This window comes from Castanea sativa, chromosome 1, assembly GCF_040712315.1.
Source record: "Castanea sativa cultivar Marrone di Chiusa Pesio chromosome 1, ASM4071231v1".
Taxonomy (NCBI): Eukaryota; Viridiplantae; Streptophyta; class Magnoliopsida; order Fagales; family Fagaceae; genus Castanea; species Castanea sativa.
In genome coordinates, this window is record NC_134013.1 from 5650316 (window position 1) to 5675046 (window position 24731).

The window sequence follows — 24731 nt, forward strand, 5'->3', positions numbered from 1 at the left end:
TTTAAAATATAGATAAATATAATAAATTAGTATAAATAGAAAAACTGACTAAAATAATTCAAATAAATATAAAGACCATCATTCAAATGTATTTTTTATATTATAACTTTCATTATGGTGTTTCAAAAATCAAAAGAATATTATTATTAATTGTTGAAAATAATAATAATAAAAATTATTAGTTTACATTATACTATAAAGATAAGATAGATTTATATTATAAACAAAATGAATGTCTACGATATATATTTTTATGCAAATATGTATAATATCATACACTTTTTTTTATTATAAATTTATGTAATACTAGTTAGGGCAGCACGTACAAGGCACGTGTTTGTCGTGGAAAAAAATTACTGTAGTAATTCAGGTCAATTTTAGATTTTATTTGTATTACAAAATAAAGATATGAATCATTTGATTTTTAAAGTTGTAAGGGCACAATTTGTACCCGATCCAACCACTAAATGGATCAAGGCCCAAAGAGCCTTATACAATAAAAATTGTAGAGCGTGGGCTTGAAACCTGAGTTTATGGATATTGGATAACAAACAAACAGACAAACAGGCTAGATTGCCGCAACTATGCAATTAGAATATAAGAATAACAGAAATTCTCCTCGGACATAAGCCGAGGATGAGTGAGATTGCTTTTCTCTCTTTTTAATGAAGTATCTTAATCAAGAAGCAAAAAAAAAAAAAGTCCCTCTCTCTTTCCACCTTCCTTTTATTTTATATCCCTCCTTCTTCTTTCATTTATCTTCCACGTATAGCACAAATTATCAATTAGGATACTTGTCCCATCCACCGCCCTCTTTCAATCTACAAATAATAACTGGAAGATTGAACCTTACTGTTCAGAGGTCATTTTCCCATTAATGCGGCTAAAGAGGTAGGTGCAGGGTCTTTAATGCGGTGGTGGTAGTTTTTCCCTTGATATTTCTCATACGTTACTTCTCTCCACAACTATATGAAACACATCATTACCCACCAGACTTTCCAGAATTCTCTCCCAAAGCATGATGACACATCATACGGTCTTTAACTGACTTGGTCGAGAAGACGCCTCTCCTCGGACGACCTCACCAATCTATCTAGCACGAATCGACTTGTGGGCTTCGAAGGCTCTACTTGGACAGGCTTGTACCGCCAAACCAGGCCCAAGGCCCAAATGTATATTTTAATCATTTCACCCCCACAAAAGTGTATAGAGATTTACATTAATCAAAAGAGATATTAATTTTAAAAATTTTGATAATTATGTCGTAAAAAGTTAATCTCATTCGTTTAAAATTTTTGATCAATCACAAAGTTAGGGTAGCTATTTAACATATAAATATTTATTTAACTATAATAGTTTTTTAGTACTTACTTGCTAAAAACAATATATCTATTCTCTAAAAATTTCTAAGAATGATAACGAATATAATCATCTTCCAATAATAAACAACTGAGTTTTGCTAAGAAATAAAAAATAAAAATAAAAGATAACAAAAGGCATGTGTCATCAAATATCATCACTCTAACTTTCTAAGAATTTTTATCATTTAAAACTCAAAATACGTAAAGAAAATTTTTAAGATATTAAAATTTAGCAGGAGTAATTTAGACATTACACAATAAAATATTTTAAGAATCATAAGCTTTCATTAGGGTTTAACTGTGAGAATAACAATATGACATATTTGCTTTTTTCCAAAATATTAAGGGAAAAATTGCTTGATTTAAAGTTTAAGGAAGAATTGTAAACTACCCCAAACATAAAGGATAAAAATGTTTTTTTCCTAAGTTTTTGTTTTTGTTTTGTGTGCAAAACTATGTGTTTTTACTTAAAATAGTGTGTAAAGAAAAAAATATATACAAAAAGTCAACCCAAGAAAATTGTATGTGGAATAGTGAATTTTGGCTCAATAAAATTGATTAAACCAACAAAATTTCTAAAAACACAACAGAATGACGCAACAGTTTTTTATATATTTTATTTTAACTTGTAAAGAATTGACAATTCAGCAGTTTTGAAAATATTGTGACAACATCAAGATGTCTTAACATTTTTCACACAAAAAAATGTTATATCCATGACATTTTTACAATAAATCATAAGTAGTAGGTTACTACAAGTTGTTATTGGTGGGCAAAAAAGTAGTTTCATTGGTAAGTTTAAATTAGAACCAATAAAAATTTACCATATTTGATTTGTTATGAAAATGTTGTGAAAATTATTGTGGACAAACCAAAAATAATATAACAAATATACTACAACTTTATGCATTCACCAAAAAAAAAAAAAAAAGAGCCAGCAAAACAGTAAAAGTTAAACAAACCAAAACTACTGTAGCGAAATTACCGTAACTTTTCTCATTCACTCTTTTTATAATATATATATATATATATATATATATATATATATATATATATATATATATAGAAATATACATTTCACTTACAATGTAAATTTATATTGTAAACACATAAAAATTGGTAAATGTTGTACATATTTGTAAAATTTGTACAAATTTTTTTTTTTTGCAAATATATATAATATTTGCTACTTTTTGTGTGTATATAATGTAAGCTTGCATTACAAGTAGAAAGTAATCATATAAAGATCCTTTAAAAGAAAGAAAAAAAACAAGCTCAAACCAAGTTGATGAACTTGAAGGAAAAAAAGGAAGAAAAAGGCAAGTCACTAAACCAAAAATACTGTTTATAATACTATTCATGAGCTTATTCGCTCTTTTTATATAGAGAGGTGTTACGTTCATAACATTTATACAACATTTTCACAATAAATCATAGGTGGTTAATTATTATTAGTTTAAATTTGAACCTAATACTAAGATTACTTTTTTGCCCTAACAATAACAACCAGTAAAAACCTGCCATTTAGAATTTGTTGTAAAAATGTTGTGAAAATGTTATGGACATATCATTTCTCTTTTATATATAGAAAAAAAGAGCACAAATCGATGATTGAAAAAAAAAAAAACGATGAACAATATATATTGAACAAATCAAAAGTACTGTAACTTTTACACATTCACCTAACAAGTATTACATCATTTTCACAAAACATTTATTTTCAGTTGTGGTTGATCACAGTTTCATATTTTATTATTTTATTTTGACTTATAAAAAATTGACACATCAATAATTTGTGAAAATATTGTAAAACTTTACAAAATCTTGGTAATTGATTTTTCTAAGTCCTGTAACATTCATGATGTTGATGGATGGGGCTCAGTAAGAGGATGGACTTTATATCTATGATGAATAGATAGGCATGGCAATGTGGTGGGTGTTGCCGTGTTGTAGAGGTTGGCTTAGTTTGTGAGTCTTGTGATTTATTATATGGAGTTGATAAGGTAATATGGAGATTTATTATGTAAGATAATGTCTAAAACTCTAATTTGACTTTATCATAGTATTTTTGCCTTGTCCAAGAAAAGTATTCATTAATTACCAAGAAAATATAATCTTGGACCACCAAAAAATTAATATTAAAATCTTATAATTAAATAGACAATTGAAATAAAGGTTTGGTGGCCTTACCCAGGAGTCATCCCACATAAGAAGAGACTTTGAATTAATTTGAGAGAGCCTTATAGAGATTTTATTATTTGTGGGACCTATTTGAGTCTGTATACACTTAATAATCTCTTTTTGATATAGTGAATTCATCTACTACTACTAGTGGATGTAGGTTATTGTCGAACAATGTAAATCACTGGTGTTCTTCTCATGTTTAAGATTTTTTTTTTTGGTTTTTTTCTTTGTTCCTATTAATTATTAGGAAATTTTTCAAAAACGAATAATAATTTTTATAATTAATCTTGTGTGGAAGTGTCACCTAGAGACACTTTCCCACAACAGACTGGTATTTGATGTTACAATTTTAGTTAAATGATTAAATTCATCATTTATTAATAGTCTAAGCTTTTGAGACTATTGTTAATTTAATATAGTATAAAAGTAAGAGATCATAAATTTGATATTTGGTTTCACTCTATCTTCAATTTAAAATATTAAAAATCTCACATATTGAGCCACATTTATTAAAGGGGGGGGGGGGGAGAAGTTAAGGGCCACATGTGAGGGGAAATATTATAATTATGGTTAAATGATTAAATTCACATTTTCTTAATAGATTAAGCTTTTAAGACAATTGATAATTTAACATTAGAGATGACAAAATATCTAAAAATGAGAAAAAATTGTATAATATACTAAGTAAAGAGAGTATGCCCTTACTCTTGAGTAATTATTAGGTACTTTTAGAAGAATGAGCAACACATCATTGTATTTCAGGAGTATCGAATACTTTTCCCTTACTCTTGATGCAAAAAAAAAAAAAAAAAAAACCCTACTTAAGCACTGAGCATAATGTTGTTTCTGGTAGCTGATTTGCATAGTTTTTATGTATCATGTAGTTTCTAGTAGCTAATTTGGAGAGTCTATTTCATATTTGAGATAAAGCTAAAAATTTATTTATTCATCATGTAGAAAAATCACCATCTACCACATTTAGTGTTCGTTTGGAACAACTTATTTAGTTGAAATTAAAATTTTTTTGTTAAAAGTGTAAAAAAAGGTTAAAAAATAAGCTGAATAGTATAGTAGGACTCATTAATAGTATCAAAAAGTGTAGTGAAACCTATGAATAGTAGCAAAAATAAGCTGAAAGTGGAAATAAGCCACTAATTCAACTAATTCCCAAATGCACACTAATTTCAGTTGACAAAAAAAAAAAAAAAAAACCTTCCACTAGTGTAATGCCCCCACTTTGATTATATGGAAATGTTAAAAAATACCATAAGGTATTGGTTTAGGAACTATTTTATGAGAAAATAATAAAATAATCAATTTTATTGATAACTTTTTATATTTTCAATAAAAATAATGTCAAAACTTTTTTAATATGATTTACAAACAATGTGAAATGTTAAGTAATGCTCGCATTGGTTAGAGTATTGGTTTATGAATCATTTTAAGAAACATTTTATTAGGAAAATAATAAAATAATAATAAATGTTGTTGACAACTTTTTATATTTTCCATGAAAGTGGTGTCAAAATTTTTTCACTATAATTTATTAACAATTGTCCTAAAAATATATGTTAATATGACCTATTAACAATTGGCCTAAAGTCACCGTTAATATGAACCTTATTTTAAACTCATGCGCAGTCTATTCTTTTATGATGTATTTATTTGACAATGTTAAACAAAGCCAATTAATGCACTTGATTATCGTATTAGGTGAGATTATTATGTATCTCAACATTGATTATTATGGTTGGCTAATGAGTTCTGTTCACATACAGTTCTCTGAATATTTCTTGGCTCATATATGTTCGTACACAAAATTGAATGTACAATGGGTATGGATAACGGTCTCATGACAAAGAATTGAATGCATAATAATAGGTAACGGATAACGACGCTCACTATAAACTACGAAGTAGAAACAACTTTTCAAAGCTGACAGCATCCTTACATAATTTCAACTAGTTTTGGAAGGATTCATATCAAGTGCAACCATTCCTTTGAATGGCTGAGATTGAGAGTTGCAACCATTATTTAAAACTCATGTGTAGGCTATTCTTTTATGATGTATTTATTTGACAATGTTAAACAAAGCCAATTAATGCACTCGATAATATTATCGTATTAGGCGGGATTATTATGTAGCTTAGCATTGATTGTTATGGTTGGTTAATGAGTTCTGGTCACATACAGTTCTCTGAATATTTCATGGCCCATATATATTCGTACACAAAATTGAATGTACAATGGGTATGGATAATGGTCTCATGACAAAGAATTGAATGCATAATAATGGGTAACAGATAACGACGCTCACTTCAAACTACGAAGTAGAAACAACTTTCAAAGCTGACAACATCCTTACATAATATCAACTAGTTTTGGAAGGATTCATATTAGGTGCAACCATTCCTTTGAATGGTTGAGATTGATAGTTGCTAAAAGCAATTTTCAATCTCAACCGTTGATTCAAAAAATTTAATAAAAAAATTGAAAGAAGTTAAAAGTGAAAGTTAAAAAAGGTGAAAAGTGAAAAAAATTTGTGAGGGAAATTTAGGTATTGCATGGGATATGAATCCATTTTGGAAATATCTGGACTTGGTAATATTATTAAAAGGTTGATTAATCTATCAAGTAAATCGCTTTCCTGGTTGATTCAACAAATTCATCATCCCTTGTTGATTATTTCAATTTCGAACCACTAATGGTGAAATCGAGGACTAGAGTTTTATTTTCTTGGTAACGCAATTGTGGAACTTTGATCATAATACCATTTATTGAGAGCTCTCTCTTCTTCTCTTTCCTCGTAAGTCGTAACCCATATACGATTACATGCACAAGCCAAGAAAAATAGTGCTACAAAACAAGGACTAAAGTGTTCAGAAATTTGCTAAAGAAATGAGATTTTAAAAAAATACTTTTGAATTAACAAAAAGAATACATGGAAGCTAAATTGGCTTTCATCTATCAACTACAAATCACCCACCAAAAAAATAAAAAAAAACATTTGTGTCGGTGTCAAGTTATCTCACCCAATATTTTATTCAAATCAATACTACCAAGGAATCAAAAGGTGGGGTTTTTGTGTCCTATCCTCGGTGTTACAACACCTTAATATAATGATAAGGTTTATGCCTAATGCATTAATGCACCAGACACATTGAGATACGAACATGTGTCTACATTTTTATATGTCCTGTGTATTAATGCATTAGATATAATCTCAACCCTTAACACAATATTAGCAAAAGAATTATATGCTTAGTCTACTAAGACCATCTGTTTTGTGAGTATTGGTGGCTTCATGAGCATGTCCAGCGGGGTACTTTGCATGGCGAAGATGCCTTTCTTGGGAGAGTAATTTTGCAAACCTGCAACAACATTAATTATATGCTTCTGCATTAGCTTAATGTCAAAACTAAACACAAAACTTTTTTCTAAAGAAATTGTAGAAATTGTAGAATATATATTTATTTTTAGTACCTTGTGAGGGCAGCTTCATTAGTTTCATGGTTAGAAGCCTCATAAACTCCTGTCTCCAAGTTCACCCTAGCAACTGGTTTCTTTAGCAACTCTTCACCAACTTTCACAAGATCATCCAAATTTTGTTTTGTGGCCACGTCCACAGAAGTTACTGTCCCAACCAAGGTATCGTCCTGCATTGTTTTGATTCAAACTTGTCTATGTTAATTATGTGAACAAGAACTTATGACTTTTATAATAAGACTTGCATAACAATGTGTCAATTCTTACATACAAAACATAGAATGTAAAAAAAATATCAAAGTTTTTATTAATTTTACTATATATGTTTCCAACTAATGTCGTAATAATAAATGTGATCATTGTCACTTCAACACATAATAAATAAATGTTTAAATCAATTTTTATTTCATGACAAGAAAGTCTCAATACACAATAAAAATCTCATAATATTTTTATGATACCTTTATTTTTATGATGAATTGACACTCAACTTGTGGAGAAAATGTTGTGAAATTTTGTTGTGCCTGTAGATAGACTCGATTGGTGACCATCATTTTTATAGGATTTGTGTGATAAAATATGTACTAACCTCTAGTCTCAACCAAAAAGTAATTAAAAAATTTATTTATTACAATATTATTGATGTGTCATTAATTGCATTCATTGATAGTAAGTTATTAATTTTTTTTTCTAAATAAAATTGGTAATAGTTGTAGCATTTTCTTATGTATTTCTTTTGATTATGGAAGGTCTGAATGATATATATGTATCTGAATCCGCAGGTAATTTTTCTTAGAATGAAGGGCTTGAAAAACCACAGAGAGGTGGACATCAACCATATCTGCACCTGCGTGAGAAAATACATCAATAATTGGGGTGGAACCACCACTTGTTAACCAGTCTAGCAGGCCCCACTTAGCTGCCTTGTGTGCCCTGTATTTTCCTTTGGCTTTTTGTGAGCTAGTTCCTATTGATATCACCAGAAACCTTCTATAGTTCATTGGTTTTATTGGAAAGAAGTCAGAACTTCCTCAAATGATCTGCTTTGTCACTTCACCAATGGCAAGTAAAGCCTGAAATTGCACCAATTTAGTAATATTAGGATAACGGCTAGAGGATTAAATTTATTATTTTTTTAAACAGGTTTATAATAAAAAAAATATTAGGAGATTAATTATATATAATAATCATTAGGAGTCATGTGAAGCTTGAAAAAGACACATACCGGATTATTAGCAGCAACACCACCATCTGTAAGGTTAAATTCTCTCACATTCCCCTCGGGGTCTACAGTTTCAAAGTAATAAGTTGGAAGATAAGTTGGGGCAGCTGAGGTTGCCATGCAAATATCTGAGAGTAAGGCATTCATGCTTGGGTTGTTCTTTACCTGTTTTCATGACCAAATCAAAGTAAATGTTAGTTCAATTCAGCTCCATCATTTGCAGTCACTTTCTTATCCACGGTTAATCTGAACCACTACATATATTGTGGAAATTAAAGGAAAAAAAAAAGTACTGGGTTAAAAAACCATTTTTAACAACATTTGAGAGACAAACCTCATAGCTAGAAAAAATGGTTGGCTGGAGTGTTTTGATGTCAAATGTTGGAATAACAACATTAGTCAATGTCTTTTCCAATTTTAATTTGTACGTCCTAGTTTTTCCTTAACAAGGTTATGCAGATATTTCCCATCATACTTTGGTCCAGCTAGAGCTTTGATAATCTTTGTAAGATGAGGAAGTACTGGACAGCTGCAATTTGGAAAAAAATAATATCATGTTAAAAACCAAAACAAATGGGGTCAAGTCAATAATTAAACATGTGTGTATATATATATTATTGATATTTTTATATCTCATACTCTAATTTTTACCTGTTCTGTGGGAAGATATGAGGGCAGTGGTTTTGGTAGAAATCCTTGATATCCTTGGCAGCAAAGACAGGTTGGTTATTTTCATCTGGAGCAGCTAGCATATGCTAGCTGCTCCAGATGAAAATAACCGACCTGTGCTTGTTCCTGAGATAACATCAAAATAATCTGCTATTCTTGCACCTTCACCATCCAGTTTCTGCACCATACATAAGCAAATATAGAGTAAGTACTTGGAAAGATTGCATGTTGAACCCTTATAAATGATTTAACAGAGCAGAACTTCACTAGTGAATGAAAAAAAGTGTTGAATTTCTTTAGGATTGTGGCAAGAAACATGTATGATTAATATATAATAAATTTTTCTACCTGAAGTTCATATTCTAAAAAACTAAGGATAGTTCCTGGGATAACCCCTCTTATTCCACCACCATCAATGCTGAGAACAGTGATTAGGTTTCCATAAGTTGGACGTTATAGTGGTACATTAGTTGAGCCCATTGGGATAAAGATGCAGGTAAGGAGAGAGAGAGAGAGAGAGAGAGAGAGGATTTAAGAGCTTTAGAGAAACTATGAACTAAAAAGGAATTTAAAAAGAGAGGATTCTGTGACTTAATATGTCTTCTTTTCATGGAAGTAAATGTATTTATAGTACTCCTCAGTCATCTCCTTGTCCAAAGATTCAACCGCGTCGTTGGATTGGGCCATAAGCCTTAAAAGAAAGTCATCGGATCAAAGTGTTTCAAATTTGACCAATAACTTGTACCTTTTCTGATATTGTTTACGTATATATATACTGAAAATTCATAAACCAATGTAATGATTGGAAAGTTAGGGTGAATTTGCCTCTTACTTTGTCACAAAAATTGTCCCTTTAGGCTATGGTCACTGTAAGTGAGAATTGTAGGTGAGACCACTTCAAAAGAATTGTAGGTAAGAATGAAGTTAATCCCTACCTAGTGGCTAAAATTAAATTTAATATTATTCTCAAGCTTTGCTTTAATTTGCTACGTACAATGGCTGCAACATTCAAGAATAACAAAAGAATCAAACTTTGCATTTTACATGTTAATTTGATTTGCAAAAGGCGGCTCAAGTAATCAAAGATGTGTTAGATATATACGTGTGATTAGAATGTTCATATAGAGAAAAAGAAAGGAAGTTGAGAAATTAATATAATATAGTAGAGCTCCTATGTCATATTAAGGACTCAATTGGAGTTTTTCCAACAGTATTATCTTCCAAACATGATGATGATGTTGTGGAGATAAACACATTGGACTCAATTGGAGTTTCATAAGTATTATTTTCCCAACATGATGGTGATGTGGGGGAGATAAAACACTTTAAGGAAACTTTTTGAGTAGTTATTTTTTAGAGACCCACTTGACTCAAGGTATAACTATAAGTTCAACTATATTATATTAACCACTCATTATTATCATCATTACTCAATTTAGGATTTCAATAACGAGAATACACCCAAGACCCAACCGTTGATCATCTCATTTAAAAGTCATTTGGGGTACTTATCTAAATTCAATATTCAAACAAATGTGTACAATTCAATTACATCTAATGCTTAAAGGAAATGTGAAAAACTTAATAATTCTATTGGCCTTGTGCATTTTGTCTTCAAATCGTGTTGAATTATTGACCCTATGTATCTATACCATTTTGCAAATCCGACATGCATGGTTATTCATTCTTAAAAGATTTGATTGTTCTGTCAAAAAGGAAAAGAAGCTAGTCTTATAGCTACGATACTTAGTTTTGGTAAATTTCCCAGTTGACATAGTCAAACTTTTGTGAGAGTTGTCTAGGTTATGCTTCCTTTTCTCTTTGGCTAAAACAAACGTGAAGAAAGGGCATATGAAATTTTAAATGTGAATAATATTATATCCATTATCAGAGGATAACATGCAAAGGCAATTCTAGTAACTGAGTACTTGTTAGAATTCAACAATTCAACATATGTGTACCATTCAATTTCAAGCGCTCAATAAGAGAAATGTAAAAACTTGATCATTTTATTGGCTGCTTTGTTTTCAAAACTTGATCATTTCTAGGACCTTCAGTAGAGATTAATGAAAAAAGAAAAAAAAAAAAAAACAAATTGCAGTAGAGATTAATGAAAGAACTGCAGCATGAAATCATGCGACTTGTCTCTAAAACTTAAATTATTAGGAAAATGGTGAATTAAATCATTTAACCATTATTCTAAGCGTAAGTAGTTCATGTTGAGAGTTTATTAAGTTTTTTCTTGACAGCTGGAACATTGATTTTGCACCACCTGTTTAGAATTTTCTATGGCAGTATTTGACTTGCTGCATTTCCAATCTAGTATTAACTAATATTTGTATTGCTGCAATATTTTTAAATCAATTATTTGCAGTTTACTAGCAAGGTGGGAAGAAGATTAATTTATGTTTTTAGAGGGAACAAATTAAGTATGAAAATTGATAATATCATTCCTGTTAGACCTTATCACATTAGGAATAAGCATGATGACAACATTTGGTAAAGAAAATTTAAAGAGATCCCGTCCTAAACAAATTTTAACATCTTATTATAAGCCCATCCCACATGTATAGGGAATCTAAACTCAAATTAGTCTCAAACGTTCAAATATTATTAGCTTCTTAGGGAGTACGATGACATGATATTTCATTTTCTTACATACACAGTGGACTCGCAATAAATTTAATTAGTAAGACCCACTAGAAATGTGAGTTGAAAGAGCACAATATTACAATATATAATATGAGAGTTCTTAATAATTACATCTCAAACATATACATTTACCAGCTAATAATTCTACCGCCGTGCACCCTTTATGCGGTGGTCACCCTACAAGCGCTCCACAAGTATAAATGCTTGTGGGGTGTCGAAGGCAAGGACTTGGATTCATGTCTCTAAAAGGTAATTTCACACACATATACACTTAGATTAGGTTAGAGTAAAAATTCTATTTTGTATAAAAAAAAATAGCTAATAATTCTTGTATATTCGTGAGTGCAATTATTAAAAATAACTACAATTGTATGTGTATCTATGTAGCTTTTTTGTTTAAATAAATAATATATTGTATACCTTCATAGTATCACATAGAAATATAATAAATACAAATTAAGCTTTTTACATTTTCTAAGTTTAGGCATGAATTTGAATGTAAATACAACTGATACAAAACTAAATGGAATGACACTTAGCATGCAAGTGAAATGCATTAAACATCTAAAAACACTTGGCATCAAATAATAGTTCATTCTAAAGACACTAGTGGTAAACTGTCGAAATTGATGCCTCTGATCTTGGATATAGAAGTATTCTTAAACAATTTTTTTTTTTGGTGTCTAAAGAACAAGTTATTTATTTCCAATTAGGTTTATAAAATGTTGCGCAACAAAATCATAGTACAATCAATAAGAAATTCTAGATGTTGTTTTATGTATTTCAAAATTCCAAGCTTTTAAATTGGAAATCTTTAATTAGTTCAATTTGATTGCAAAAATGCAAAGGATATTATATTCAAAGATGTTAAAAATTTACCCTCTAAACAAATTTGTGGAATATGACAGGCTCTCTTTTAAGTGTCTTTTAAAAAAAAAAAAAAAAATTGAAATTGTATATATCAAAGGAGAATCAAACTCTATTCCAGAATTTTAACCAGCGAATTTTTATGTTGCTGCTCCCTGTCATTGAAAGGTCCACATTTAATAGTCCCCTGACTCCTGGGTGGAAAGAAATAAATACCCATAAATAAAAGAAAATTACAAACTAGTCCTATAGATTATAGAATAATTGGTATCAATCACTATCTACGTTGACTGGTAGAAATCCTACTTTTTTTCAAGTGAAAGTCAAGTCTCTTGCTCATTTCTGCCACCAGACCCTAAAAGAAGAAGAAGAAGAAAAAGAAAAAAGTACATAGGGGAGAAGAGTACAACTGTACAAGTCTCATATATACCATCAGCTCAGGATTTTTTTTTAGGGGTCAATAGTGTCTTAATTTTTGTGTGTTAAAAGTTGTGTAATTTTTTTGCTAATGAATAAGAAACGTGGAAGAAAAAAACTTTATTCTGTGGCCATTGGCAAAGTAAACTAGAGCCTGGAGAGAGGATTTATTTATTTATTTATAAAAATGAAGCAGCAGTTTTAAGAGTACAACTAGTTACTATAAAATATTTTCATAATAGAATTTATGTGGTAAGTTGTTAAAGATATATAAAAAAGTGATGTCCTTTAGGGTTTAGATAAAAACCAATTAAAAGTTGCCACTTAACTTTTATTGTAAAATTATTGTGAAAATAACATTAAAATAATTATATTCAAACTTATTTCAATTGGGATTAAACAAAATTTAGGGTTAGAATGTTCAAAATTTAATTTAAGGGTCGAAACAAAAAAAAATTATATATAATTTTTAGTTTTTGACCATGTCAAAGATTGATTTCAACCCCAACCGATTCAGTATCATGGTTTTGAAACTTGGACCGTTCAAAGAACCGAAAAAGGAAGATGTTTAAAGTTTTTGAGGTCAGACCGAGATTGAACCGAGGTCGAATTATGATTATGTCATAATTAATTTAATAGTTATTTAAAATATAGATAAATATAATAAATTAGTATAAATAAAAAACTGACTAAAATAATTCAAATAAATGTAAAGACCATCATTTAAATGTATTTTTTATATTATAACTTTCATTATGTTGTTTTAAAAATCAACAGAATATTATTATTAATTGTTAAAAACAATAATAATAAAAAAATTATTAGTTTACATTATACTATAAAGATAAGATATATTTATATTATAAACAAAATGAATTTCTACAACGTTATATATTTTTATGTAAATATGTATAATATTATACACTTTTTTTTTATAAATTTATGTAATATTATACCTATTTATTTAATTTATAATATAAATCCTAATTTGAAAATAACAGTACATAAATAGTTGTTGAGAAGCACAGTACATGAATTTAATATACGAATATGTACCAATAAATAATGCAATTAAATGAAAAAAGTTTAAAAAAATTTAAAAGCAAATGAATGGTGGAAGCGTGGCCACATGTCCAACTATTTCATGGGGAAGAGGTAGTGTCTGCCATATTGGTGACAACTTTATTGGAAAAGAAAATATCTTAGACTTAATTTCTTTTAGTTTTGGGCCCCAGTGACAGAAGAAAAAAGGAAACGCCAAAGAAGCAAGAAGAAAAAACCCATAAGAATGGAGAAGAAGGAAAAATTGGAAAACGCAGAAGAAGGGGGTAAAGATAAGATTTGTGCTTTTCATTTCTCTTTTATTTTGTGGACTTAGTGTATTTTGGGACTGCATTGTCGGATTTTGGGTGAGGATGAGAGTTAAAAAGACAAAGTTCAACAGAGAATATGGCACAACGCTCCTTTTTCTTATTTTTTTCCAGCTTCGGCTTGACCCGTGAGACCTGGCCACGGTTCCCAACCCGGATGGTTCAACCACGGTTCGAACAGTTTACTATGTTTTTTTGTGTATAGCGGGTTTTGGGGTTAAATGAATCGTCTTAAGAGGTGGTTATCAGTTAACCGAGTCGGACGGAACGGTCCGGTCTAAATTTCAAAAATCCAATAGTATTTACTCTTTAGTCTTTACTATAGGAGTAGAATGGCTTATCAACGTACGAACAAATAAAAAAGTCAAAGTTAGGTCATCATTAAAAAAAAAATAAAAATAAAGTACACCATGCTATTCCATCAAATAAGTATCTGCTCCATCACAAATAAAATAACTCATGCTCTTTTGTTTGATTTTCTATCAATAATCACAATCTTAAATCTTGATTCTATAAAAAATTCTAAAAATGTCCTAATTATTCTAAGGGTCCGTTTGGATACAGCTGAAAACTAAAAATTAAAATATTGTAACAAAATAATTTTTAAATATATAAATAGTACCGTAAAACTTATTTTTAATGAAAAAATAATTGAATAGTGCATGAAAGTACATAAATAATGGGTAAATAGTATCTTCAGTAGGTGAATAGTAACTTTTGTACTCTTAAAAGCTGAAATGCTGCAACAAGAAAAAAAAAGAAAGAGAGGCTGAAAACATAATTTCACAAAACGTGGATGTGTTCTGCCTCATCCAAACATTACCTAAAAATCTAAAGCCATCACACACGTCATTTTGGAGGTCTCAGAGGGTGAGATATTTCCGCATGGGTCAAAAACTTTTCCCTTCCACCAAAAGAATTATTAGGCAGAGGAATTGAAAATTTGTCTCATATGAAAGGTTCAATACTCTTGGCATCTTTTTATTTTTTTATGAACAGAAAATTTTTATTAAAGGGGAGGACAGCACTACAACACCTTCTGAACTCTTCCAAAACAGTCAAGTTAAAACTCACAATCAAAAGATTTAAAAAAATTATAAGATAAGCACCACTTAACTAAGGACTGTGCACCCAAAAAGTCACCAAGATTTTATTTTTTAAAAAATGGTATGAAATATATTAATCTTTATGGTTCTTAAAACGTATAGTTTTAGACTATTTTAGTGTTCTTATCAATCATATTCATGTCAAGTGGAGTAACCGACAACTACTCACATGTTCTTTTATATATATATATATATATATATATATATATATAAATGCTTACATTTTGTTTTATTTTATGGCATTTATATCATCAATCTTTTTTTCTGTTTTCCTTTTATAAAAAAAAAAACTTTTCAATTTCAAACATGACTTAATTTTTTTTTCTCTCTCCTTCACCAATCTTTATTATTATTATTATTATTATTATTATTTTAAAATTCTGAACCTCTCCATCCACGCACAAACATAATTAAGATTTTTTCTCTTAAAATAAAATAAAATAAAGATCTTTGTTTCTAGATTTTTGAAGTACTGTTTTCTATGGTTAAACTATCATTTTTCTTTTAAAACTTCGCAAAATCTTGGTAATTGATTTTTCTAAGTCATGTAGCATTCATGATGTTGATGGTTGGGGCTCAGTAAGAGGTTGGACTTTATATCTATGATGAATAGATAGGCATGGCAATGTGGTGGATGTTGCCTTGTAGGCTTAGTTTGTGAGTCTTGTGATTTATTATGTGGAGTTGATAAGATAATATGTAGATTTATTATGTAAGATAAAGTCTAAAACTCTAATTTGACTTGTGGGTTTCAGTTAACTCAACTGGTATGGTCTTTTATGGTTGTATAAGAGATCTGGGGTTCAATCTCCGCCTACACCAAAAACTGATTGGTATCTTGGTCTAATAATAAAGAGCTATCATCATGAGCGAACACCATAAGTTAAAACTCTCTCAAAAAACTCTAATTTGACTTTTTCAGTATTCATTACCCACCAAGAAAATATACTTTGACCACCAAAAAAATAGGTATTAAAATCTTATAATTAAATAGACAATTGAAATAAAGGTTTGGTGGCTTTACCCAAGAGTCATCCCAAAAGGGACTTTGAATTAATTTGAGAGAGCCTTATAGAGATTTTATTATTTGTGGGTCCTATTTGAGTTTGTATACACTTAGTAATCTCTTTTTGATATAGTGAATTCATCTGCTATTACTTGTGGACGTAAGTTATTGTCGAACCATGTAAATAATTGATGTTCTTCTCATGTTTGGGATTTTTTTTCTTTGTTCCTATTAATTATTAGGAAATCATTCAAAAACCAATAATAATTTTTATAATTAATCTTGTGTGGAAGTGCCACCTAGAGACACTTTCTTGCAACCGACTGGTATTTGATGTTAGAATTATAGTTAAATGAATAAATTCATCATTTATTAATAGTTTAAGCTTTTGAGACTATTGTTAATTTAATATAGTATCAAAGTAAGAGATCATAAATTTGATATTTAGTTTTACTCTACCTTCCATTTAAAATATTAAAAATCTCACATATTGGGCCACACTTATTAAGAGGGGGGGGGGGGGAGAAGTTTAGGGCCACATGTGAGGGGAAATATTATAATTATGGTTAAATAATTAAATTTACATTTTCCTAATAGATTAAGCTTTTAAGACAATTGATAATTTAACATTAGAGATGACAAAATATCTAAAAATGAGAAAAAATTGTATAATATACTAAGTAAAGAGAGTATGCCCTTATTCTTGAGTAATTATTAGGCACTTTCAAAAGAATGAGCAACACGTCATTGTATTTCAGGTGCATCGAATACTTTTCCCTTACTCTTGATGCAAAAAAAAAAACTATCCTACTCAAGCAATGAGCATAATGTTGTTGCAAGTCCTTACTTTCGTTGAAATTTTAAAAAAGTGTGTTGAGGATAAAAAAGATATACTAAAAAAAAGATTAATATACATACACACGTGCACACACACACACTATGAAGTAGGATTAAGAAAGGAATTGCATTCACTTGGGTATCATGTAGTTTTTGGTAGCTGATTTGCATAGCTTTTATTTATCATGTAGTTTCTAGTAGCTAATTTGCATAGTCTATGTCATATTTGAGATAAAGTTATTTATTCATCATATAGAAATATCACCATCTACCACATTTAGTGTTCGTTTGGAACAACTTATTTAGTTGAAATTGAAATTTTTTTGTTGAAAATGTAGAAACAAGGTTAAAAAATAAGCTGAATAGTATAGCAGGACCTATTAATAGTATCAAAAAGTGTGGTGGAATCCATTAATAGTAGCAAAAATAAGCTGAAAGTGGAGATAAGCCACTCATTCAACTTATTCCCAAATGCACACTAATTTCAGTTGACAAAAAAAAAAAAAAACCTTCCACTAGTGTAATGCCCCCACTTTGATTATATGGAAATGTTAAAAAATGCTATAAGGTATTGGTTTAGGAACTATTTTATGAGAAAATAATAAAATAATTAATTTTATTGATAACTTTTTATATTTCTAATAAAAATGATGTCAAAATTTTCTTAATATAGTTTATAAACAATGTGAAATGTTAACTAATGCTCTAAGAGTATTGGTTAGAGCATTGGTTTATGAATTATTTTCAGAAACATTTTATTAGGAAAATAATAAAATAACAATAAATGTTGTTGACAGTTTTTTATATTTTTCAATGATATCAAAACTTTCTTACTATAATTTATTAACAATTGCACTAAAAGCATATGTTAGTATGACCTATTAACAATTGGCCTAGAGACACCGTTAACATGAACCTCATTATAAACTCAACGCAGTCTATTCTTTTATGATGTATTTATTTGACAACATTAAATAGAGCCAATTAATGCACTCGATTACCGTATTATGCAGGATTATTATGTAACTCAGTATTGATTGTTATGGTTGGCTAATGAGTTCTGTTCACGTACAGTTCTCTGAATATTTCATGGCCCATATATGTTCATACACAAACTTGAATGTACAATGGGTATGGATAAGGATAACGCTCTGACGACAAAAAATTGAATGTATAATTAATGGGTATTGTTAACGCTCACTACAAACTACAAACTAGAAACAGTTTTTCAATGCTAACCGCGCGCTTACATAAATTCAACTAGTTTTGAAAATATCTGGATTTGGTGATATTATTAAAAGGTTGATTAATCTATTAAGTAAGTCACTTTCCTGGTTAAGTCAACAAATTTCATTATCACTAAAGTCATTGTTGATTATTTCAATTTCCAACCACTAATGGTGAAATCGAGGACAGGAGTTTTGTTTTTTTGGTCACGCAACTGTGGAACTTCGTTCATAATACCATTTATTGAAAGCTCTCTCGTATTCTTTTTCCTCGTCAGTCGTAACCCATATACAATTACATGCACGAGCCAAGAAAAATAGTGCTACAAAGCAAAAGACTAAAGTGTTCAGAAATTTGACTAAAGAAACGAGATTTAAAAAAAAATACTTTTGAATTAACAAAAAGAATACATGGAAGCTACATTGGCTTTCATTTATCAGTTACAGATCACCCACACAAAAAAAAAAAAACATTTGTGTCAGTGTCAAGTTATCTTACTCAACATTTTATTCAAACTTTTCTCAAAAAAAAAGAAAAGAAATTAAACCAATACTACTAAAGAATCAAAAGGTGGGATTTTTGTGTCCTATCCTCGATGTTACAACACTTTAATATAAAGACAAGGCTTATGTCCAATGCATTAATACATTAAACACGTTGGGTTACAAACATGTGTCCGCATTTTAATATGTCCTGTGTATTGATGCATTAGATATAATCTCAACCCTTAACACAATATTAGCAAAAGAATTATATGCTTAGTCTACTAAGACCATTTGTTTTGTGAGCACTGGTGGCTTGATGAGCACTGGTGGCTTGATGAGCATGTCCAGCGGGGGACCTTGCATGGCGAAGGTGCCTTTCTTGGGAGAGTAATTTTGCAAACCTGCAACAGCATTAATTATATGCTTTTGCATTAACTTAATGTGAAAACTAAAAATAAAACTTTTTTTTAAAGAAATTGTAGAATATATATAATAACAGTTAGATATATTTATTTTTAGTACCTTGTGAGGGCAGCTTCATTAGTTTCATGGTTAGAAGCCTCATAAACTCCTGTTTCCAAGTTCACCCTAGCAACTGGTTTCTTTAGCAACTCGTCACCAACTTTCACAAGATCATCCAAATTTTGTGTTGTGGCCACGTCCACAGAAGTTACTGTCCCAACCAAGGTATCGTCCTGCATTGTTTTGATTCAAACTTGTCTATGTTAATTATGTGAACAAGAACTGTTGACTTTTATAATAAGACTTGCACAACAATGTGTCAATTCTTAAATACAAAACATAAAATGTAAGAAAAATATCAAAGTTTTTATTAATTATACTATAAACGTTTCACACTAATGTCGTAATAATAAATGTGATCATTGTCACCTCAACACATAATAGATAAATGTTTAAATCAAAATTTTTATTCCATGACGAGAACATCTTAATACACAATAAAAATCTCACAATATTTTTATGATACCTTTATTTTTAGTTGTAGTGGATCTGTGTATAATCTTATTTTATTTTGACCTATGATGAATTGACACTCAACTTGTTGAAATTTTGTTGTGCCCGTAGAAGAACTTGATTGGTGAACATTGATTTATAGGATTTGTGTGATAAATTATGTACTAACCCCTAGTCTCACCCAAAAAGTAATTAAAAAATTTATTTATTACTATATTATTGATGTGTCATTAATTGCATTCATTGACAGTAAGTTATTAATTTTTTTTTTTTTGGTAATAAAATTGGTAATAGTTGTAGTATTTTCTTATGTATTTCTTTTGATTATGGAAGGTCTCAATGATATATATGTACCTGAATCCGCAAGTAATTTTTCTCAGAATGAAGGGCTTGAAAAACCACAGAGAGGTGGAGATCAACCATATCTGCACTTGCGTGAGAAAATAAATCAATAATTGGGGTGGAACCACCACTTGTTAACCAGTCTAGCAGGCCCCACTTAGCTGCCTTTTGTGCCCTGTATTTTCCTTCAGCTTTTTGTGAGCCAGTTCCTAATGATATCACCAGAAACCTTCCATAGTCCATTGGTTTTATTGGAAAGAAGTCAGAATTTCTTCGCATGATCTGTTTTGTCACTTCACCAATGGCAAGTAAAGCCTGAAATTGCACCAATTTAGTAAAATTAGAATAACGGTTAGATGATTAAATTTATTATTTTTTTAAACAGGTTTATAATAAAAAAAATATTAGGAGATTAATTATTTATAAGAATCATTAGGAGTCATGTGAAGCTTGAAAAAGACATATACCGGATTATTAGCAGCAACACCACCATCTGTAAGGTTAAATTCTCTCACATTCCCCTCGGGGTCTACAGTTTCAAAGTAATAAGTTGGAAGATAAGTTGGGGCAGCTGAGGTTGCTATGCAAATATCTGAGAGTAAGGCATTCATGCTTGGGTTTTTCTTTGCCTGTTTTCATGACCAAATAAAAGTAAATGTTAGTACAATTTAGCTCCATCATTTGCAGTCACTTTCTTATCCAGGGTTAATCTGAACCCCTACATATATTGTGGAAATTAAAGGAAAAAAAAGTACTGGGTTTAAAAAACCATTTTATTGAGAGGAAGACAAACCTCATAGCTAGAAAAAATGGTTGGCTGGAGTGTTTTGATGTCAAATGTTGGAATAACAACATTAGTCAATGTCTTTTCCAATTTTGTATGTCCTAGTTTTTCCTTAACAAGGTTATGCAGATATTTCCCATCATACTTTGGTCCAGCTAGAGCTTTGATAATCTTTATAAGATGAGGAAGTACTGGAAAACTGCAATTTGGAAAATATAATATCATGTTAAAAACCAAAACAAATGGGGTCAAGTCAATAATCAAACAGATATATATATATATATATATATATATATATATATATATATATTATTGATATTTTTATATCTCATACTCTAATTTTTACCTGTTCTGTGGGAAGATACCAGGGCAGTGGTTTAGGTAGAAATCCTTGATATCCTTGGCAGCAAAGACAGGTCGGTTATTTTCATCTGGAGCAGCTAGCATGGCAGTGACAAGACCACCTGTGCTTGTTCCTGAGATAACATCAAAATAATCTGCTATTCTTGCATCTTCACCATCCAGTTTCTGCAGCATACATAAGCAAATATAGAGTAAGTACTTGGAAAGATTGCATGTTGAACCCTTATAAATGATTTAACAAAGCAGAACTTCACTAGTGAATGAAAAAAAGTGTTGAATTTCTTTAGGTTTGTGGCATGAAACATGTATGATTAATATATGATATATTTTTCTACCTGAAGTTCAGATTCTAAAAAACTAAGGATAGTTCCTGGGATAACCCCTCTTATTCCACCACCATCAATGCTGAGAACAGTGATTAGGTTTCCATAAGTTGGAGGTTGTAGTGGTACATTTGTTGAGCCCATTGGGATAAAGATGCAGGTAAGGAGAGAGAGAGAGAGAGAGAGAGAGAGAGGATTTAAGAGCTTTAGAGAAACTATGAACTTTTAAGGAAGTTAAAAAGAGAGGGTTATGTGACTTGGTATGTCTTCTTAATTTTCATGGAAGTATGTGTATTTATAGTACTCCTCAGTCATCTCCTTGTCCAAAGATTCAGCCACCTCATTGGATTGGGCCATAAGCCTTAAAAGAAAGTCTTCGGATCAAAGTGTATCAAATTTGACCAATAACTTGTACCTTTTCTGATATTGTTTACTTACATATATACTGAAAATTCATAAACCAATGTAGTGATTGGAAAGGTCGTGTGAATTACAAGCATTGCCTCTTACTTTGTCACAAAAATTGTCCATTTAGGCTATGGTCACTGTAAGTGAGAATTGTAGGTGAGACCTCTACAAAAGAATTGTAGGTAAGAATGAGTTTGGTTAGACCATAAAGGCAATACGGATCTGGTTAGGCAACAGGCCTAACAAAGTTACTCATGAATGGCTACCCCCAAGTTAATCCCTACCTAGTGGCTAAAATTAAATTTAATATTATTCTCAAGCTTTGCTTTTGCTACGTACAATGGCTGCAACATTCAAGAATAACAAAAGAATCAAACTTTGCATTTTACATGTTAATTTGATTCGCAAAAGGCGGCACCTCAAGTAACCAAAAGATGTGTTGGATATTATACATGTGAGTAGAATGTTCATAGAGAGAAAAAGAAAGGAAGTTGAGAAATTAATATAATATAGTAGAGCTCCTATGTCATATTAAGGACTCAATTGGAGTTTTCACAATAGTATTATTTTCCCAACATGATGATGATGTTGGGGAGATAAACACCTTGGACTCAATTGGAGTTTTCCTAAGTATTATCTTCCCACATGATGGTGATGTTAGGGAGATAAACACCTTGGACTCAATTGGAGTTTTCCTAAGTATTATCTTCCCAACATGATGGTGATGTTGGGGAGATAAAACACTTTAAGGAGACCTTTTGAGTAGTTAATTTACAGAGACATACTTGACTCAAAAGGTCTAACTAAGAGTTCAACTATATTATATTAACCACTCATTATTATTATTATCATTATTCAATTTAGGATTTCAATAACGCGTATACACCCAATTGTTGATCATATCATTGAAAAGTCATTTGGGGTACTTATCAGAATTCAATATTCAAACAAATGTGTACAATTCAATTACATCTAATGCTTAAAGGAAATGTGAAAAACTTAGTAATTCTATTGGCCTTATGCATTTAGTCTTCAAATCGTGTTGAATTATTGACCCTATGTATCTATACCATTTTGCAAATCCGACATGCACGGTTATTCATTCTTAAAAGATTTGATTGTTCTGTCAAAAAGGAAAAGAAGTAAGTCTTATAGCTACGATGCTTAGTTTTGGTAAATTTCTCGGTTCACATAGTCAAACTTTTGAGAGAGTTGTCTAGGTTATGCTTCCTTTTCTCTTTGGCTAAAACAAACGTGAAGAAAGGGCAAATGGAATTTTAAATGTGAAGAATATTATATCCATTATCAGAGGATAACTTGCAAAGGCAATTCTAGTAACTGTGTACTTGTTAGAATTCAACAATTCAACATATGTGTACCATTCAATTTCAAGCGCTGCATAAGAGAAATGTAAAAACTTGATCATTTCTAGGACCTTCAGTAGAGATTAATGAAAAAAAAAAAAAAATTACAGTAGAGATTAATGAAAGAACTGCAGCACGAAATTATGCGACTTGTCTCTAAAACTTAAGTTATTAAGAAAATGGTGAATTAAATCATTTAACCATTAGAATTTTCTATGGCAGTATTTGGCTTACTTATGCAAGACATTTTTTTTTATGCATGGCTGAAGGCTTGAAGCCAAAGCAAAGACAATACAATTCACGTGGATGGCTATAGATCCAACTCAGGATAAACAAAACACCAATTAGAATAAATACTAAAAACAAGAACAAGAACAATAATAAATAATACATTAAAACTTAAAGCTCAATCTGTCTCTCACAAGACTAGCTGATATCTTTGCCTCCTCCACTAAGATGTTTTCGGGCATTAGCTGCCAAATTCAAGTTGGTCTCCACTCACCCAAATGAGTTTTTGAGAGGCTGTTAGATTATAAGTATGGTCAATGTACTACACTTATATTACTTATACAATGTATGTTGTCTACCTATATAAAAGGCAGACCTTTGTACTTTATTCTATATAGTTTAATACACAGTCTTTTAGACTTTAACAAGAGGACTCAAGCAAATTACTAACTAGGCTCCATCTCATTGCACTGGAAGCTTGTTCAAAGTTCCATGGAAATATGTTATATTAACTTTATATCATTTCTGTAATTCTTATATTAAATCATTTGCTAGAGAGAGAGAGAGAGAGAGAGAGAGAAGTACCGTGCTTGAGCATTTTGAGGAGAGGGAGGGAAGAGATATAGACTTGCTCCGATGAATCGAGAGTCGGCAAATCTGGTGGCGGATGGCCCAAACCACCACCGGCGCCGGCGAACATTCGCTGCAATCTCTCCATACCTGACATATTTTTCTTCTCAAGATTTCTGACGCTCTTTCTCTCTCTGCTTTTGCTTCGGTTTCGGCTTTTTATATATTGGTTCGGATCCAATAACATTTTTTTATGAAAGTTTTTTGGGCCTGATTTAAATATGGTCCATACTGAAAATAAATGGGCTTATGTTTTATGTTTCAGCCTATAGGGATATCTAGGCTAGGCAAGTTTTAAATTCTTTTATTTCAGATCTAGGCCCAAATATCTTTTTTGGGTCATGATAGGGCACTAAAACTAAAAACCCAACAAATCCATGAAATTTCCCATTTGGTAAAGAAAATTTAAAGAGATCCTGTCCTAA

At 30.5% G+C, this 24731-nt stretch overlaps 1 protein-coding gene and 1 pseudogene across 1 annotated transcript; both read right to left on the reverse strand.

Moving 5' to 3' along the window:
• Positions 1–7580: 7580 nt before the first annotated feature.
• On the reverse strand, positions 7581–9375 carry LOC142643970 (patatin-like protein 2; annotated as a pseudogene).
• A 9398-nt stretch (positions 9376–18773) lies between these two features.
• Positions 18774–21959, reverse strand: LOC142618110 (patatin-like protein 2). Its single transcript, XM_075791104.1, has 7 exons — positions 21689–21959; positions 21337–21518; positions 21000–21189; positions 20674–20835; positions 20219–20521; positions 19412–19584; positions 18774–19290 (listed from the first exon to the last, which is right to left on the reverse strand). Exons 1-7 carry the CDS (start codon positions 21818–21820, stop codon positions 19155–19157), a joined length of 1278 nt encoding a protein of 425 aa, XP_075647219.1. The 5' UTR covers positions 21821–21959; the 3' UTR covers positions 18774–19154.
• Positions 21960–24731: the final 2772 nt, after the last annotated feature.

What these genes read in the sequence shown, in the direction of transcription:
- LOC142618110 (XM_075791104.1), bottom strand. Translation starts at nt 21,820, where the DNA reads ATGGGCTCAACAAATGTACCACTACAACCTCCAACTTATGGAAACCTA. An exon ending in GTGTTGCTGCTAATAATCCG is followed by an intron (nt 20,522 to 20,673) that starts GTATATGTCTTT and finishes GTGCAATTTCAG; the next exon opens with GCTTTACTTGCCATTGGTGA. An exon ending in AAAATTACTTGCGGATTCAG is followed by an intron (nt 19,585 to 20,218) that starts GTACATATATAT and finishes AAAACAATGCAG; the next exon opens with GACGATACCTTGGTTGGGAC.